At 58.5% G+C, this 17743-nt stretch overlaps 2 protein-coding genes across 5 annotated transcripts; both read right to left on the reverse strand.

Moving 5' to 3' along the window:
- Positions 1-54: 54 nt before the first annotated feature.
- Positions 55-5756, reverse strand: LPAR2 (lysophosphatidic acid receptor 2). 2 transcript variants are annotated; one of them, XM_003413512.4, is made up of 3 exons: positions 5668-5756; positions 4133-4874; positions 55-3476 (listed from the first exon to the last, which is right to left on the reverse strand). In XM_003413512.4, exons 2-3 carry the CDS (start codon positions 4872-4874, stop codon positions 3163-3165), a joined length of 1056 nt encoding a protein of 351 aa, XP_003413560.1. In that variant the 5' UTR covers positions 5668-5756; the 3' UTR covers positions 55-3162. The 2 variants fall into 2 exon arrangements, with proteins under 2 accessions (XP_003413560.1, XP_010591500.1); XM_010593198.3 differs by lacking the exon at positions 5668-5756 and adding an exon at positions 5349-5576.
- A 975-nt stretch (positions 5757-6731) lies between these two features.
- On the reverse strand, positions 6732-17504 carry GMIP (GEM interacting protein). 3 transcript variants are annotated; one of them, XM_064281037.1, is made up of 21 exons: positions 17388-17504; positions 16394-16478; positions 15622-15706; positions 15154-15211; positions 14673-14798; positions 14520-14584; positions 14321-14428; positions 13641-13721; positions 13387-13557; positions 13160-13297; positions 12594-12790; positions 12198-12304; positions 12049-12126; positions 11613-11690; positions 11388-11542; positions 10969-11157; positions 10737-10874; positions 10442-10638; positions 9727-10114; positions 7731-7797; positions 6732-7593 (listed from the first exon to the last, which is right to left on the reverse strand). In XM_064281037.1, the coding sequence occupies exons 1-21, from the start codon at positions 17404-17406 to the stop codon at positions 7190-7192; spliced, it is 2934 nt and encodes a 977-aa protein (XP_064137107.1). In that variant the 5' UTR covers positions 17407-17504; the 3' UTR covers positions 6732-7189. The 3 variants fall into 3 exon arrangements, with proteins under 3 accessions (XP_064137107.1, XP_064137106.1, XP_064137105.1); XM_064281036.1 differs by having other exon boundaries at positions 12049-12117; positions 16394-17293; positions 17388-17499; XM_064281035.1 differs by having other exon boundaries at positions 16394-17293; positions 17388-17499.
- Positions 17505-17743: the final 239 nt, after the last annotated feature.

Genomic DNA, 17743 nt, shown 5'->3' on the forward strand with positions numbered 1-17743 from the left:
CGCCAGGCTGCTGCGCGGCGCCGGGGGACGTGACCCCCAAAGCCCCCGCTAGCGCCCGTGAGTCAGATGGGGGTTGCCAAGGCAACGTCGCTCCCCGCCCCAACCCATTCTCCCGCCTTGGAGATGGCGACGCTGGCTTAGCTCCACTTCAGAGGCCCCCAACCCCCATTTCCTCAGACACACACGTGTCCTTCAGCTCCCCCTCTCACCTCAGAGCCCCGCTCCTCCTCAGAGCACCCCAGTCCTCAGGGTTTCTGCTTCTCCTCAGAACCCCCCTGCTCCCCCAGAGCCCCCACTCTTCTTCAGAGTCCCCCTCCTCCTCAGAGCTCCCCAGTCCTCCTAGAAATCCCCTCCTCCTCCTCAGAGCCCCCTCACTCCTCAGAACTTCCCTCCTCTTGAGGCTACATTTCTTCTCAGACCCGCCCCCCACTCCCTTAGAGCCCCCTTGCTCCTCAGAGTCCCCCACTCCTCAGGGTTCCTGCTCTGCCTCAGAACCCTCACTCCTAGGAGCCCCATTGACACCCTCTGTTTCATCTCCAGAAGCCCAGAGCCCCAGACTCCTTGTCAGGAAAGCTGCTGGGGCTCCTGGCCTCCCTGGCTCATCTCCCCTGGAGCTTCCTTGCTCCCTTTTGCTGGCTGAGGCAGCAGGTATGTGTGTGGTGGTGACAAGGAGGTGAGAACTGATTTTCTCAACCACAGAAGTCAATTCTATTCACCTTTCAAGGTGTAGCTCAAGAGCAACCTTGCTTGTTTTTTTATCCATTCACCGTACATTCTGGCCCTAGAAGACACCAGCCTGTGGTTAACAAATGAATGATGTTTAGAGTCCCTACCCCGCCATGCACCCCGTTAGAGCACATCTTCTCAGGTCTGTTTCTTTCTGTTAGGCATCATGGCATCGGAGAAGGATCCTTGTGTGAGAAAAGGAACAGCTAGATGTGAGTCACTTCTTCAAAGTCATAGAACCTACTGGAGCTGTTTGCTTTGAGGATGGGCAATGGATGGAGGCTCAGTCAAGGGTTGTCAGCCTTGCTGGGAACACCTTCAGGGCAGAGTCCATGTCTTTTCAGTGCTGCTAGACAGGAAATTTAAACACTATCTGGTGCGTAGAATTAGGCTGGGGAGGGAGATACTCCAAAGAGGATGGCAGGGAATGAGAATAAGTGACATGGGCCGGGTGTAAAAACTGAAAACTCCTGAGGAAGGGAACTCAACACTTGGCCCAGTGACAGGAAGTAATAAGATACTTGGACAGCTAGAGAGCCTGTGACCTGTACAAAAGGCTAGCTGCTAGCACAGTGCAGCGCAGGAGACCTGAGAAATAGTGGGCAACTTCTGTGAACAGCGTGGGGGTGGGGGACAGGTAAAACCTTCAGGGATCAGCAGAAGCTCTTTCCCCAGGGGCCTCTGTTGTCCCTCGAGGCCTCTCTGCCTTTTCGAAACTGTGTGACCCTGGGCAAGATCTCAAGCTCTTTGAACCACTATCCCTATGTGAAAATAAGTGTAATACCTGCACCACAAGATGCAGATGATTAAATAATACGTGTAATGTGCTTATCGGTGTGTCAGGTACCTCAGAGGACCTCAGAAATGAAAGGCAACTCTCAGTTTGTGCATCCAGCTCCATGGACCCCAGCACCTGTGGCTCTCAAGTGTGTATGTTGGTGGTGGGGTGGGCAATGGTCAGGGCTCCTGACCTTTAAACATCCTGGATTCAGACTGAAAGGCAGGCAAGAGATAAGACTCACATAGACCAGAGACCACCCCAGGGTCCTCAACTTTCCCTCCAGAGGAGACAGAGAACCAGGCAGTGAGATGGAGGCGCGGGAACAGCTGAGGAGACACATTAGAGGCAGAAGGGAAGATAGACAAGACTCCAGAAAGGAGAGTAACAGACAGCTTTAGACAGCAGATGAACAACAGCAGGGTTGAGGCAATGCCATGCTGAAAGATCCTGCAGGCCCCAGAGCCACAACGGACAATTCCAGGACACAGGAACTGGCAGACTGAGTTGAAGACAATGCTTTGAACACCTCAGAGCGGACGGGTTTACTCCTTGTATTATGCCCTCTCCAGGACGTGTGTCAGCTTGGCTGGGCCATGATTCTCAGTGGTTTGGTAGTCATGATGTTGTGATCACTTCCATGATGAGATCTGACATAATGTGATCACCTCCATGATGGATCTGCTGTGACTAGCCCATCAGCTGAAAGGGAGTTTTCTTGGGTGTGTGGCCTGCATCGAATATAAGTGGACATTCTGACAAGGCTCATGGGCTTTTGCTTACTCTAGATCCTGCAGCTGGCTCGTGTTCATCTGCCCTCCGGTTCTCGGGACTTGAGCTAGCTGCTTACCTGTGGTCTCACCTGCCAATCTTGGGAATTTGTTGATCTTTGCAGCCTGTGAGGAAGAGCCCTGCTCTCTGACCTGTTGATCTTGGGTTCGTCAGCACCTGCAGCTACATGAATCAGGAGACTCCTCTATGTGGACCCAATGGACTTGGGACGCTCTAGCCTGTACAACCACATGAGCCATTTCCTTGGTATAAATCTCTGTCTATGTATATCATACTGGTTTTGCTTCTCTAGAGAACCAAACCTAAGACAATCTCCTGAATTCTAATGGGGACAAGCAAACACCCGAAGGCCACAAGGGGCCACAAACCTTTCCCAGCTTGCACTCAGTACCCCCCAGCCTGTGCCCCTAAAGAATCAGCTTCAAGCAGATGGTGCGTCCATGGTCCTTCCTTGTTACCTTTTCACATTGGGCAGCATGGCCTGAGAGAGCCCTTGTCTCTCCCACCCTTAACACCCAAACCACCACGTACAAGGAACCTCCACTCGGTCCACAGGGCTCACCAGGGATATGCTATGAAAATAGAAAAATGTCTGCTAAAAATCCCCTAAACCTGAGATAAGAGCCAGATTTCTGCCTCCATCTGCCTCTCCCCAAGGCACTCAGAGATGACTCTAAGCCCCCACACCCTGGGGCAGAACTGTATGCCTGGGGAGGGCTAGCAGAGGTGCTGTGCTGAACCAGACTGTGGGTCTGCCTTTAAGTTTGTCCTGCAAACGGGGTTGGGCCAGGCAAGTCCCATGGCTGTCTGAGTGCACACGGGCTGTGGATCTGGCACTTGCAGCATCCTGCTAAAGCCCAAGGCAGCTAAAGGGTAGAGTCCATCAGGGGGTGTCCATTCTCAGGAAGCATAATGCGCGTGCTGGCACCTGTCCGGGCAGAAGATGTGTCGCGGGTGGACTCGTGGGTGGACCGGCGGAGACACAGACAGCAGAGGAGGCGGCGGAAGGTACGGCGCATCTCAGCGTCACGGCACGAGTACACCGCAGCATTCACCAGTGAGTTGGCCTCGGCCAAGAGTAGGAAATACTTCTCCACAGCCAAGACGTTGCAGGACTTGCAGCCCAGACCATCCAGGAGCAGCACTACCTGGCCTGGCGTCCAGCAGACCACGAATGCCCCTGTGAGATGGAGCCTGGGATGAGCGGACAGGGTGTGAGGAGGCCCAGCACCCACAGCTCTGACCCTGGGGCTAGAGGAGTCTCCAGAGCTTGGGCAGCAGCTGCTGGCCTCACAGAAGAGGCCGACCATTAAGAGGGGGACCTTTCTCTGACCTGTCTTCCTAACTGGCATGAGGTAGCCCTGGACTTGGAAATTTCCAGTGTGGGAGGGTTGTTCCATGGGGGAAGAGGGTCACTGTGGGACAGGCCAGTTACTCAGTGGCAGGGGAATGGTCACTCCTTGTTCTTGGGAGTGGGTGTACCCTCACGGGAGGGGCTGGATCCCTTCAGCCTCTCCCACTCTGTCCATTCTGCATTCATCAGCCTGAGTGACCACATTACTCCCTGCTCAAAATTTCTGAAGGGCTTCCCACGGAACTCAGAACAAAACCCAACTGCTGCTTGTGCCCTTGAGGCCTTGCTGACATTTTCTCCTCATGGCAGCCCCGCTATGTGGGCCTCCTTTCCTCTTGGAGGTCCCTGGCCTGGTCCGGCCTTGGAGATCTCACCTTACTGTTCCCTCTGCCTGGAACCCTCATCAAATCACTTTTGTTCATTGTGGGAGTCAAGGGAGGGGGGTCCCTGTGGTCCCTGGGCTGGCTGGGGGTCCTACTCACCCAGGATGATGACGACGGTTTTTACCAGGCTGAATGTGGTCTCACGGTACCGGGGGTGGCAGCTGACATGCTCTGCCATGCGATGCACGCGCCGCCGCACATAGAAGAAAATGCGAGTGTAGACGGCCACCATGAGCAGGAAGACGAGTAGGCTGGACAGGGCCCAGACAGCCAGGTAGGTGCGGCTGAGCAGGGGCGCCATGCGTGAGCAGCGGTCCAGGGCACACAGGCAGTGCCAGGAGTGGGCTGGCAGCAGCCCCAGGCCCAGCGCAGCCACCCAAACACCTACAATGAGCATGACGATGCGGCCACGGGGCAGGCGGCTGTGCAGCTGCACAGCCATCACACTGCGGTGTCGCTCCACGGCGATAGCCAGCAGTGTTGCCACCGATGCTGTCAGGCTCGTGTCCAGCAGGCCCTGCCGCAGGAACCAGCCCTTGAGTGAGAGGTGGGCTGTGCGCGGGCCGGTGTGGAACATGAGGAAGAGGTAGGCCACACCAGCAAAGAGATCAGCAGCCGCCAGGTTACCAAGCAGGTAATAAATGGGCTGGTGGAAGCGGCGGTTAGAGGCTATGGCTGCAATGACCAGCAGGTTCGTTAGCAGCACCAGCACACTGACAGTCAGCCCCAGCGCCACCACAACCACATCCTTGGGTCGCCAGTGAGAGCTGAGCTCCTTGCCACTGTTGTTGTAGAAGAAGCCGATGGTCTCGTTGTAGTAGCACTGGCTCATGGTGACCATCTGGGGGCACAGAGGGAGCGATCAGTGTAGGCAGTGGTTGTTGGAAGGGCACAGGAGAGAGCAGCAGCTGGAGGGCAGCGGCAGGGCCGTTGGAGCAGGAAGGGCAAGGGTCTCAAGCTCTGGTCCCCTCAGTCAGGTGATGGTGGGGACCAGGGTGACTTGGAAGAAGCAAGCTTCATGGGTAGGGGAGGCAGCCCTTTCTTAGTCAACTCAGGCTTTTAGGAAAGATATCTCCCAAACCAAATAAATGATTGGCTTGTTTCTCTAGTCCAATCCTGGCCCACGTGCCCTCTGTGAGGGAGAAGAAGGAGGGGCTGGGGCAGGACAATGGGGCGTGAGCTAAGTAGGTTAGGGAGGGTCAGCTTGGTGCCGGGTCACGGCAGGGAGCAGAGACAGGGTGTGTGTGCACAGGGTGAAGTCGGTGCCAGGACAGTGGGGGGAGTCCATGCAGGGTGTGGAGGTGACCAGGATTACCCGAGGGAACAGCGAGGCGCCCCAAGAAGTTGCGCGGCGGAATTTGGGCGCGAGCGCTTCCCAAGGCGGGAGGGACGCCGGGCAGTTCCGGGTGGGTCGGAGAACCCTGCCAACCCCGGGGACAAAGAAGGCAGTCGGAGAGCGGCGGCTGGTCCGGCCACCCGACGCCCCATGCTGAGGCAGGAAGAGAGAAGAAGACGGCGGCGTCCCAGCCCCATAGGCACGTGCCCGCCCAGGCCGGGCAGAGCCGCCCAGAGAGGCCGCGGGCCAGGCGCGCCCTTCCCGAGACCTGCGCCCCCTCGGTCCGTGCCGGCCTCACCTGGGCCGCCCGTCACGCCGCGGACGGGGCGGGCTCGCGGGGAGTCGGGGCGGGCCCGAGGCCCATGACCCGGCGGCGGCGGCGGCGGCAGCGAGAGCGGGAGCGGGAGCCGAGAGAGTCAGGGTGCGCCCGGAGCGGGCTGCGAGAGCGGGCGGGAGGCGGGCCGAGCCCCCGGCGCCCCGCCCCCCGCCCCCTGGGGAGTCCCGCCCCCCCGGGACGCCTGACCGCCCCGCCCCACCACCTGGGGGAACCCCGCCACAGCCCACCTGGGGAGCCCCGCCTTCGCGACGGGGGCGGGGTCGCCCGGAACCTCAGCCCCTTTATTTCCTCCCCGCTGCGCGGCCTCTGGGTCACTACTCTCCGTTTCCGGCGCAGGACCCCCACCCTTGGCCTCCGCACACCTCACACGCCCGCAGTTCCGGACCTTCGGGGCTGAGTTGCCCAGCGGCCGGAGAATTCTAGTCGAGACCTAGCACCGCCTGAGGCGCAGCTCCGGGTGGTCTGGGGTCCGCGCCCCCGCCCGTCTCCGCCTGCTCCCTGGCATCCAATCCGTCGCAGCGTTGCAAGCCACGCCCTGATCCGACCCCGCTCCCATCTTGGAGACCCCCGCCCGCCTCTGCTTCCCCAGCCCGGAGCTACGGAGCAGCGGTCTCCGTGGCCCCTCGGGCCTCTCCGGTCCCGGCTGACGGTCCAGTCGCACTCAAGTTTCTTGTGATCTCGCCCCCGCACCCCCTGCCCGGCCCGGCCCAGCGGCCTCCTCCCCCGGCCTCACTGCAGCGACCCGGCCTCCCTGGGCCTAGAGCACACAGCCTCATTGTCCCAGTTATCTGCACTTTGTTATATTTGTTTGATTATGTAGGACCGGATCGAGGACTCAAAGCTCCAGGAGGGGCCGACGGCATGACTCACCCAGGGCCCCTGGCCGCTGCAGCTGCCTGCTCAGAGATGTTTGAGGATTAAAGAAAGGGGGCCTCAGCTTCTCCTGCCAGGAGAATGGGGGCAGGAGATACTGCCCTCGCTGACTTCTCTGTCACCCTCCCATGGTAAAGAAAGACACGCGAGGGCACACATGACACGGTTTATTCAGGAACCACTAGGCCCCAGACCTCACCAGGATGTGGGGAATCGGGTTTGGGCTAACCACTCTCTCCACTTGGATTCAGCAAGGGAGGCAGGCAGGGGGAGGAGAAGAGGAGGGGATGAGGGAATGGCTACAACCAAAGTAGCAAAAGGCAGCCCTGCCCCAGGGGACAGAGACTAGGGTGGACCCCCAGGATCCAGTGACCTATGTTGACCCTGAGCATTGACCCTGAGTGACCCTGATGCTGGCCGTGACCTGGGTCTGGTGGGGTAGGGGTCCTGGGACATTGCCCCACAGAAGGTTTTAGGCCTCCCTTAGGCTGTCCAGTCTTTCCTCATAGGAACTCTCCTGGGCCCCCCAACACTGAATTCCTGGGGGGAAGGAGGGGAGAAGTGGGTCTGTCTTCTCAGCCCTGGGCCCCTCTGCCAGGCTGAGGGATGGTCAGAGTTGGTCCTCAACTTCCTCACGTTGGGGGTCCATGCAGCAGGTGGCCTCAGGCTGGGGATCCATGCAGCAGGTGGTTCTGGGCACAGCATCGCTGTGTAGCTTGGAGAGTAGCCGGGCTGTCTCCTGGGTGATCTCAAAGTGCTTGGGCAGAGGGGTGCGGCGCAGGGGGCTGCCCTCAGGCGAGGAGGCAGCAGGGCCAGCCCCCCGTCCCCGCAAGCTCCCATGGGGTACTGCTGTGACAGGGGTCTCCTCACACAGCTTGGAAGCCACCAGGGCCAAGCTGGACAGCTGGTGGGTGACAGGCCGCACACCCCCCCGAGGGTACTTAACAGGCTGGCGGCTGAAGTGGCCGCGGGGCTGTGTTCCCAGAAGTGAGTCCTCAGGACCTCGGTTGGATGCTATGGGAATGGAGTGGCTAATGCTAAGCACCCCCAAGGCCTGTGGGCCTCCCCCCAGGGGTCCTCTCCCACCCAAACCAGCCTGGGGCAGGGCCACCCCCAGAACTCCTGGGCTGCTTGCTCCCCAACACTCTCACCTTCGCCTCCTCCATCTCTGGTGTCTGTGGCCACTTCTTCTCTCTGGTCACTCTGCAGGGTTGGACTCTGCATGAAGAAACCCAAGAATGAGACCCGAAAGTAAAATCTCAGTTCTTCAAGACTCTTGGAGAGCCAAAGATTTGTTCCCGGGCATGCGGACGTTCCTTTCCAGTTCTGGTATCCGGAGATAGATGATGCCCTTAAAAGTGTACTGCTTGCCTCTTCGGCACAGAGCAGTGTTTAACTTCCAGCTGGGTCACCAATCAGTCTCAACTGTGGGCTCCAAGGGGGCAGCCCCGCAGCCCAGTCCCAGGCAGAGGGCCTGCACTGTGGAGTGATTCAGTCATCTCTAGGTCAGGGCCAGTGTTGGCTGTGAACTCAAGTCTGCATCCAGCTCTGTTTCTGAAATGTTATGTCTGTTCTTAGTTTGTATTCTCACTGTTCTACTTTTAGCTAAATGGTGAGTTCTTTCTGTGTGTCGGACACTGGCATTCAGCTCTGAGCTGCTGTGGAGGAGGGCAGCGCTCCGGGAACAGTGGGTGCAGCAGGATCTGAGGGAAGCCTCCATAGGAATCACATGCACGGGCCTCTTCACTTTGCAATTGTGCTCTGGTCCTGAGAGGCGTGCTCTGTTAAAGGATCCTACTGCTCCGACTCCCAGGAAGTCTATAAAGTGCCTCCTACAGAGCAGGCAGAAGCCCTGGAGGTACTGTGGTTAAGCGCTTGACTGCTAACTGAAAGGTCTGAACGTACCAGCAGCTCCATGGGAGAAAGATGTGCAGTCTGCCTCCGTAAAGATAACAGCCATGGAAAACCTATGGGGGCAGTTCTACCCTGTCCTATAGGATCACTGTGAGTCAGAATTGACTCAGTGGCAACGGGTTTGATTTTGGTTTTGACATAATAAATGCATGATCGGTGGTGGCCCACACAGCAATCCGAGTGGACTCCTCTGTGGCCTCACTTCATGCCACCTTCCACCATTCACTCATTCTAGCACCAGGCTGTGCCCTGAACACCCCAAGCCCTCACCTTAGGGCCTTGCCGTTGGCTGTTCCTCTGCCTGGAAGATAATTCCCCAATCTCCACGTGGCTCCCTCACCTCCTTCCAGTCTTTGCCTCTATCTGCCTCCTCCATGAGGCCTGCCCACAACATCCTATTTACTACTACAGACTGCCTTCCGCTCCCCACCTGGTACCCTGATGCCCCTTACCCTCTCGTTTCTCCATAGTACTCCTCACGTCTCGCCTACATAACTGACTTGGCATCATATTGGTGGTTTACTCTGGTTTCTCCCCATGAGAACGCAGGCACTAGGGGATGGGGTATTGGCCTGTTTTGCTCTGATGTATACTGATGTAGGGGAAGAACATGCTCAGCATTTTTCAAGTTGAAAGAACTGAAGAAAAATTCAAGCCTCGAGTTGCAATACTGAAGGATTCTACAGGGAAAATATTAGACGATGCAGGACCGGGCAGTGTTTCGTTCTGTTTGTGCACAGGGTTGCTATGAGTCGGAACCTACTCAGTGGCACCTAACAACACCACCACCATACTGATCTTATCTCTAATGCCTAGAACTATGCCTGGCACATAGTATCGTTGTTGTTAGTTGCTGTTGAGAACTGTAGAATGGTGCTCCATAGGGTTTTCAAAGCTGAGACCTTTTAGAAGCAGATCACCTGGTCTGTCTTCCGAGGTGCCTCTGGGTGAGTTTGAACCACCAACCTTTTGGCTAATAGTCAAGCGCTTAACTGTTTGTGCCACCGAGGGGGACATAGTAGGTGTTCAATAAGTGTTTTGTTGAAGGAATGGTCACCCTGTATCGTTACCCTTGTCGTTACTCCATTCTAACCCACCATTCTATTCTTCCATGTTCCCTCCAGAATGAGCACAACAGGTTACATAAGAAAGGGGAGAGGAAATGAAAGAGAAAGTCTAAATGGGAAAGAAAGGAAGGAAGTGGAAAGAGAGGATTAAGCAGCCAGTTCCTACCTCGGGGGACACAGCCTCAGGATGCTTCTCCAGAACACTTTGGGGCTCAGAGTCTGGGCCTGGGTCTGAAGCTAGGGCTGGGGGCACAGGGTCCTGGATGAGGTATGGGGGTTCTGGCTGGAGGCTGGTTGTGAGGTCCCCAGGGGCCGGGCTGGGGTTGTGAAATGGGGGCTCTGTGGCCAGGGGCAGCTCATCCATCCCAAAGATCTGCTCGTAGTGCACGATGAGGAACTCAACCAGTTGGGCCTGGTGCCCCGAGTCCAGCAGGCAGACGACCGGACCGGCACCAGCTGCCCCTGAACTGTCTGGTGGTCGCAGAAGCGTCGGTCCAAACACAATGCCCAGGTTGTTGGCAGACATCTTGTTTTCCTCAAACTGTGCAGCCACCCTGGGGACAGTGAGGGGAGAAGGGTCAGGACAGGGTACACAGCCATCAGCCTCAGGTTAAGGGCAGGGCCCTCAGTGGTGATGTGCCCAGCTCACGGAGAAGTGGTTTGGGGCATTGTTTGAGATCAGCAGGCATATGTCCAAGGTCAGGGATCAGTACCCAAAGTCAGGAATCATGTATTAAGATTCAGAGCTCAGAAAACACCTGTCAAAGGTCAGAGGTCAGTGTCAGGTTAGCACCTGGGGTCAGTAGTTATATGTCCGGGGGAGGGGTCATAGATCCATGCCTCAGGTCAGAAGTCACGTGTCAAGGGTCACCAGTGCCCACCTGAACAGATGGGCCACCAGGTGCCGCAGGGTGTTGTAGTTAGAGTCAGGCAGCTGCACCAAGAGGGTCTTAAGCGAGCGGATGACCTCGAGGCTGGGGCTGGGGGTCCCAGGGTTGTCCCCAGGGTCTGCATGCAGGGTCTTGGCCAGAGAGATGAAGGCATCGTAGAGGTGGAAGGGGACCACAGGGTCGGTGAGCTGGGGGTGCAACGGGCAGGGACATGGGTGTGGGTGGGCTCAGAGGGCCTCGTCCTGGGCCTGCCCATCCCCTGTCTCCCCAGGCCCCGAACACCCACCTCTTGGAGAAACCGCTTGAGGACACCCGAGACGTCATGAGGTGAGTTCCCTGACAGCTCCACCAATGCGCGGCCATTCTCAAAGGCCTGGCACAACCGCTCCACGCGGACCCGGGACCCGCTGACCCGGTAAATGCCCTGCAGGGCCGGAGGGGTAGACACCTGGCTCGGTGACTCTGGCCATCAGCAGGGCCACGTCATCTCTGGGGATGGGGGGGGCTCAAGGTAGCACCTGCACACCCAGGGCACGATGTTCTATCTCGGCCGTGCACCTGGTCACCAAGAAGGGTACTTCCTCCGGGAAGTCCCTGGGCAGCTGCAGGAAGTCGACCCCAAAGAGGGGGGTCCGTGCTGGGAGCCGCTTGTGTCCGCAGAGGATCAACAGTGTCTCAAGGCAGCGCTTGTGGCAGGTCAGAAAACACTGGGAGAGAGATCACAGGGGGCCTGGGGTCAGGGACGTCATCAGGGGCCCGTGGGGGAAGCAAAGGTCATAGGGATTCTTAGGGGTTGAGGGGTCATGGGAGACCATCGGAGATCAGCTAAGGTCCTGGGATGGGAACGTCACAGGGATCTCAGGTCAGGGATATCCTTGGGGTCATGAGGGCCCAGGGCCAGGGAGGCGATTGGGGTCAGCAGAGGTCCTGGCCACACCTCCTCGCACTCGGTCCCGCTGACCATGAAGGCCTCGCACTCTCGGCATTTGGCTGGGCCTCGCAGCCGCCGCAGCCGGTGGGTCTGTGCTGCACTGGATAGTGTCCACTTCCTGAAGGGGCCAGCCATCCCGTTCTCTAGTCCATCTCCCAGGTCTGGGGGGAGAGAGGGTCAGGGGCCTGGCCTACCCATCCTGCCCTACCTCCTCCCCACTTCCAGCCTCACCAGGGTCTCTCTCCTCAAAGTCATCTGAGGACTCGGTGCCTGTGGATGAGGCCTTCACCAGCCGCCGGGAGCCAGGGCCTGGGGCCAGAGGGTCACAGAGGTCGGGGGGTCACAGAGGTCATGGGGGAGGTCACAAGGCTGAAGAGACCCTATGACTTCCAGAACTACCCACAGATGCCCTTGGTGAAAGGGGTCAGAATTCAGGAGGGGGTTACTCAGATCAGAGGTTAGGGGTTGGACAATGGATTTGTGGCCGAGGGAATAGGTAGTTCAGAAGTTGAGTCAAGAGAATGGGTTAGAAGTTGAAAAAATAGGTCAGGAATGTGGGGTAGATAAGAGGTCAAAGGACAGGTTAAACATTGAGGGTCAGAGCTTGACCAATGGCTGGAGAACGGTCAGAGGTCAGGAGTGGGTCAGTGCCAGGTCCTGGCCCTACCTGGGCTAGAAGTAGGAGAGTCCAGGGATCGAGACTCACTGCTACCGCCCACACTCTCCACATCACTGCCTGGGGTCCCTAGGAGAGAATAGGTCAGTGAGGTCGGTCCCAGCCTGGCACCACTGCCTACCCAGTCTCATGACACTCACCCTGCCAGCGGAGGCTCGTATCCTCCCAGGGGCCTGGCTCAGCTGCACCCTCATCCAGCCGTGGAGGCAGGGGGGCTGAGAGCTTCTTCCTAGTGTCTGGAGGGGAGCTAACAGAGGGTTTGAGGGCTCAACCCCAGTGTGGCGACAGCACCCAGGCGCCACATGGAAGTACCTAACGCCAAGCCCAGATGCCCCTGTGCACTGTGGCCCCATCAGGGCAGTAACACCAAAGTTCGGCCCTTCCAGTACTGGTACAGTGCCCTCCAAAACGATAGCCTTGGGCACTGAATCTCAAGTCCTGAGACTTTGAGTTCAATGACCCCCAAATACTGAGGCTAAGTACTGACGCCGAGTAGTCGGGTCCCACGGTGCCAACACACCCTGCCCCTAGCCCACCTGTGCGCTGCAGGCACGAACTCCTGGAAGGAGAAGGCGGGAGGCGGAGGCGGTGGGGCTTCTGGCCGCATCGCCCGCACAAACTCCTGGTAGCGCTGGCCGGGCTCGAAGGGTGCGCAGCACTCGGCCAGGGCCGCAAAGGCACGGGGACCATGCTCCGCCTGCGCACCCCGCAGCCCAAACAGGCCCAGGGTCACCTGCAGGGCAGAGACCGTGAGCAGGTCAGGGAGCTTGGGGGACGGGCCGGAAACCCTGGGGTGGGGCCTGGTCCATAGGCATAGGGGGAGGGGCAGCTGGGGACTGGGCTGTAACTGGGAGGTAGGTTAGGAACTTGAGCTGTTAGGCTGAGGCGTGGAGCGCTGTCACTTTGGTGCGGCCAGGCAAGACTGGCAGGAGTAGGCTTGGAGGATTGAAAGGAACTTAGCCTCGACCAAGTGGGGCAGCTTGGAAACTCTCCACCTACCGACCGGGTCACCTGGGGGCGGGGCCTGGAAGTTTGGGGCAGGGCCTGACTTATAAAGATGGAGAGTCCTGGTGATACGGGCTACTCCAGGGAAGAGCCTCACCCTCTTCAGCACCTCGTCCCCCTGCAGCACCAGCTTGCGCACGTGCGACACGATTCGCTGCTTGGCAGCCTCCAGGTCCTGTTGCCGCGCGTTGGCCTCCCGGACGCAGGCTTGGTACAGCGCCTCGGCCTCCTGAGCCTAGGGAAACCGAAGCTGGAGGTGTGTGGCGTGTGGGCGAGGGCGTCGGGTGGTGGCGCTGGGGCTGAAAGGGTATGGGTGGTCCCCACCTTGGCCTGGGCCTCTTCACGCGAGCGCCGCCGCCGCTCTTGTTGCTTGCTGGGCCCCTGCGAAGCCTGGGGGGCCGGGTCCTCTGGGGACCCCTGGGAGCGGGCCTGCAGGTCCTCACTGCGCTGGATGTACTGGAGCTGGGCACGCCGCAGCGCCTGCACAGCCTCGTTCTGGGGGGAGGTGGCCGGTCATTGCCACCCCCATGATACCTGCCCCCTCAGCCAGGCCTCCCTGCCCCTACCCCGGGTCTCACCATCCGCTTCTGCTCTTTGATCCACTGCTCTTTGAACTCCTTCCGCCACTTCTCAATCTCAGTCCGTTTGGCCACCAGGGGCTGGCAAGGGAGTAGAGGTAGGGGATGGGAGTGTCACCTCCAAGGCACCCCAGGGGGGCCCACATGGGCCTTCCTGGCCCCGGAACTCAGCATTTCCTCCATTTCCCATGGCTACATGCATTTCCTTCTCTGGTCCCACTCCCCCCACCTTGTTTCCAGGCAGAGTTTCAGTGGTCACCCCACGCCCTGTGCCTGCCCTCAGAGACCGGAGGCTCCTTCCTGGGAACACTAGGGCACCTTAACCCCTCCACAAACAAGACAGATTCCAGTTACACAGGGAGCCTGGTCTGAATCTGCTGTGTGACTTTGGGCCAGTTACTAAGGACAATGGTGAGAATGACAATGGTACCCTCTTGGCTGCTATAGACTGAATCCCACAGGAAAGGAAGCACCAAACCAAAAACCAAACCCATTGCCACTGTGTCAGTTTCGACTCATAGCAACCCTAAAGGACAGAGTAGAACTGTCCATAGAGTTCCCAAGGAGTGCCTGGTGGATTCGAACTGCCGACCTTTTGGTTAGCAGCCGTAGCTCTTAACCACTACACCACCAGGGTTTCAAAAGGAAGCACAGCCCCCACTATTGCTCTGCCCTCTCACCTGGTAGTAGTCCCTCCTCTGCTGAGCCACCGTCTCTTGCGTCAGGGCCCCAAGTGTGAGGTCGTGCTCCAGAAACAAGGTGTAGATGTACTGCAGTGGCATGTGGCTCTGGGGGGCAGGGGAGTGTCAGGAGAAGACTGAGGACCTGGGCAGAGCTGGGGCAGGGATGGGGTCCAATCCAGGGTCTGCTCATGGCTACCTGCTGGTAGATGGACCCCTTGCCGGCCTCTGCAATCTTCATGATGCTTTTAGCAAACTCCAGCTCTGGGGGAGAGACAGCCACAGTCTGGACTCTGCTAGCCAGGGTGGGGGCACTGTCTAGGGCTCGAGGCAGGGCATAGGAGGCTCTCACCATGGCTGGCTCTCTTCTCAGTCCAGGCCAGCAGCTCCTTGGCATAGCGGCTCCAGGTCTTGGCGTACTCCAGGGCTGCGTCCACACCCCCCTTGGTCCGAATCAGCCGCAAGTCCAGTTCCTCCCCTGAGGCAGACAAGCACACCCCTGACTTCTGACCCCTGCCCTCCAGTGGAAGCCTTCCCTGAGCCCCCATACCAGACTAGTGGCCGGCCCTATTCTACAGCCTCATGTTCTCCTCAAACACTCCTTTGGGATCTCATGTGCTGGTTGCAACTTTCCACTGGTCTGTAACCATCTAATTCCCCCCTGGACTGGGGACTCCCTAAGGGCAGGGCTGGGAGCTGATCTGTCATGGGCACCACCAGGTCTCCAGCACCCAGAACAATGTCTGACATGGAATACAAACTCAGTCCTAACTTGCTGAAGGAAGGGCTCTTCTGCCCCAGCCACTCTGGCCGTAAAGCCCCCAGCCCCATACCTGTGAGGGGTGCAGGACCCTCTGGGGATGGGCTGCTCCAACAACTGGTTTCGCTGGTCTGGGGTGGGAGGGAGAGAGCACTCAGGAGCAAGCAGGGCAGGGGTCCCAGCCCCCTCCTCCCCAGGGCATCAAACATGGTTCCTTAGGTTTGAACCCTTTTGCTGAAACTTTGCATTTCTAACAAGTTCCCAGGTGATGCTAATGCTGCTGGTTAGAAACCAATTCTGAGAACCACTCGTAGAGCGGTGGGGTATCTTGTTAAACCATAGATTCTCATTGAGCATATCTGGAGTGAAAAGGAAAATTCTTAGGAGGGGTTTGAACTAGAATGAACCGGTTTGAAGCCCTGTTCCTCCCAGTGCCCCCTCCTCCCCAAGACCTCTCCTCCCTTAAATCCCCTCCTTCCTGAACTCTCTCCTTCCAGAGTCCCTTCCTTCCCAAGGCCCCCTCCCCCAGAGGCCACCCCACCTCTCTCATCACAGTGGCTGTGGGGGCCTTATCAGGCTCAGGGTCTCCTGAGAGCACAGGGTCTCCAGCCAGCATCTCAAGGGTCCTGGAGGATAGAGATGTCAGGATGACGACCACCCTCCACCTAATCTGTCCTGTCCGAGGGTGCTGGGGACCCCAGGGGATTTTGGTGCATGGTCCTGGATATCACTTCTGTGGTGGCATCTCTTGTGTCTGGGAGGTCTGCAGGGATGGGGTGTTTGGGGAACCAGGTGATGTTTTTACCCGACTTAGCAAAGGGTTTGAAGGGTCCCAGGTAAGTTGGGTTTGCAGAGTGGGACTACAGGAATTCCAAATGTTTTAAGGGGTCACAAGAAGGATATATGGGGTACTAGGACCACATTAGGGAGCTCTGGTGGTGCAGTGGCTAAGCGCTTGGCTGCTAACCGAAAGGTCAGCGGTTCGAATCCACAGGCTGCTCTGTGGGAGAAAGACCTGACAATCTGCTTCCATAAAGATTATAGTCTTGGAAACCCTTTGGGGCAGTTCTACTCTGTCTTATAGGGCCGCTATGAGTCTGAATTTACTCGATGGCAACCGGTTTGGTTTGGTTTGCTTTAGGACCATGTTGGGGATTCCCAGTGGACTTGGGAGGTTGGTTATGGGGATGTACAAGCGTTATGAGGTGAGTGGGTCTAGGTGTTGTAGGTTCCTAGTGGGGCTTCAGGGCACCTAAATGCTTGGGGTTTGGGGATCCTAGCAAGATTTGGGGGTGACCCAGGTTCAGACTCACACATTCCCCAGTGAGATCTCGAGGTTGTCCAGGCTCCGAAAGATGTCACTGTACCTCTTCCTGCCCTCGGGAGCCGGGGGTAACCCTGGAGGGAGGGGGTGTTCCACTTGGGCCGACGGCTGCTTCCCTCCACCCGCGGCACCTCCGTGCATTTGGAGGGTCACGAAAGTGTGTGTGTGTGTCACTGTCTCACTCCCTCCTGTCCCAGTGAGGACTATAGGATGGGATGGGAGGCCTGTGTCTGGGAAGGGGCTGGGTGAGCCCGGCGGGAGAGAGAGTGTGATTAGGGGGGCAAACTCGGGACAGGATGATGGACCCAGAGCTGCTCCAAGGGGCAGACACCCACACAGGCACGGACAGAGGAAGAAAGCCACAAAGCAGATGCCCGGAGATGCAGCTGGCTTGACAATGGAACCACATGGACCCTAGAGCAGACAGATGGAAACACACGTGGGGCAGACAGGCGCAAAGCCTGCGGCAGAAACACACAGGCAGATTGAAGCCACAATGAGGGACAAAAAGACTGACAGCACATAGAGACACAAAGAGAGACGGAAGTGCAAGTCGGACCCTGCCACACTTCTGCCACCCCTCCCTTCTAAGGGGCCCAAAATTGACTTTGTCCCCACCCCAGAGCTATGGAGGAGCTCCTATTGCGGGGGTCCTACTGCTTTGCCTTCCCATCACCAGCAGTGACAGCGACACCCTGCCCCCCCATCACAAAAATCAGAAGCAGAAGCGGCCACTTCCCCTTCCTGGGTCCCCTCCCCCAGTCATCCGGGGTGAGGGTTCCGAAGGGGGAGGGGGTCAGGGCCTGGTGTCTCGGATCCCTGGTTGGCTTGGGATCCCCACAATGAAGGGTTCTGGTGTCCTCCCCATTCAGGAACTCTTCTCCCGGCTCTAGGAACCGAGGAACAGGCAGGGATCCCTCAATTTGAGAAGTGAGGAACGGTCAGAGACGCCCCTCCCCGAATTCCCAACCCCGACCCCCTACCCGGCTGTGCTGCGTCCATGGCCCGGCCCAGGGGTCGCTCGGCGGTGACGGGGATGGGGTCGCGCGCGGGCTAGGCCCAGCTCGGATTTCCTGCGGCCGCCACCGCCCGGGTTCTGCGTCCGCCCCGCCCCCGGCGATGACCACGCCTCCGGCAGCCCCGCCCCCGGAGACCACGCCCCGCGGCCCGGAAGCGCGGGCTGAGTCCCTGCCGGGTCCGTCTTTGGGGCCGGGACGCCCCCAGCCCGAGTCCCTTATGATTCCGTTGTGTCAGGGCACCTAAGCAAGCACCCCGGGCCGCAGCGACCCTGACCCGGACACTCTAGGACTCCATCCCGGCCGGGACACCACTCCCCAAA

Source organism: Loxodonta africana, chromosome 3 (assembly GCF_030014295.1).
Source record: "Loxodonta africana isolate mLoxAfr1 chromosome 3, mLoxAfr1.hap2, whole genome shotgun sequence".
NCBI lineage: Eukaryota > Metazoa > Chordata > Mammalia > Proboscidea > Elephantidae > Loxodonta > Loxodonta africana.

What these genes read in the sequence shown, in the direction of transcription:
- GMIP (XM_064281035.1), bottom strand. Translation starts at nt 16,545, where the DNA reads ATGCACGGAGGTGCCGCGGGTGGAGGGAAGCAGCCGTCGGCCCAAGTG. An exon ending in TCAAGCGGTTTCTCCAAGAG is followed by an intron (nt 10,639 to 10,736) that starts GTGGGTGTTCGG and finishes TTGCACCCCCAG; the next exon opens with CTCACCGACCCTGTGGTCCC. An exon ending in CAGAGATGGAGGAGGCGAAG is followed by an intron (nt 7,594 to 7,730) that starts GTGAGAGTGTTG and finishes CCATTCCCATAG; the next exon opens with CATCCAACCGAGGTCCTGAG.
- LPAR2 (XM_003413512.4), bottom strand. Translation starts at nt 4,874, where the DNA reads ATGGTCACCATGAGCCAGTGCTACTACAACGAGACCATCGGCTTCTTC. An exon ending in AACCGTCGTCATCATCCTGG is followed by an intron (nt 3,477 to 4,132) that starts GTGAGTAGGACC and finishes TCCATCTCACAG; the next exon opens with GGGCATTCGTGGTCTGCTGG.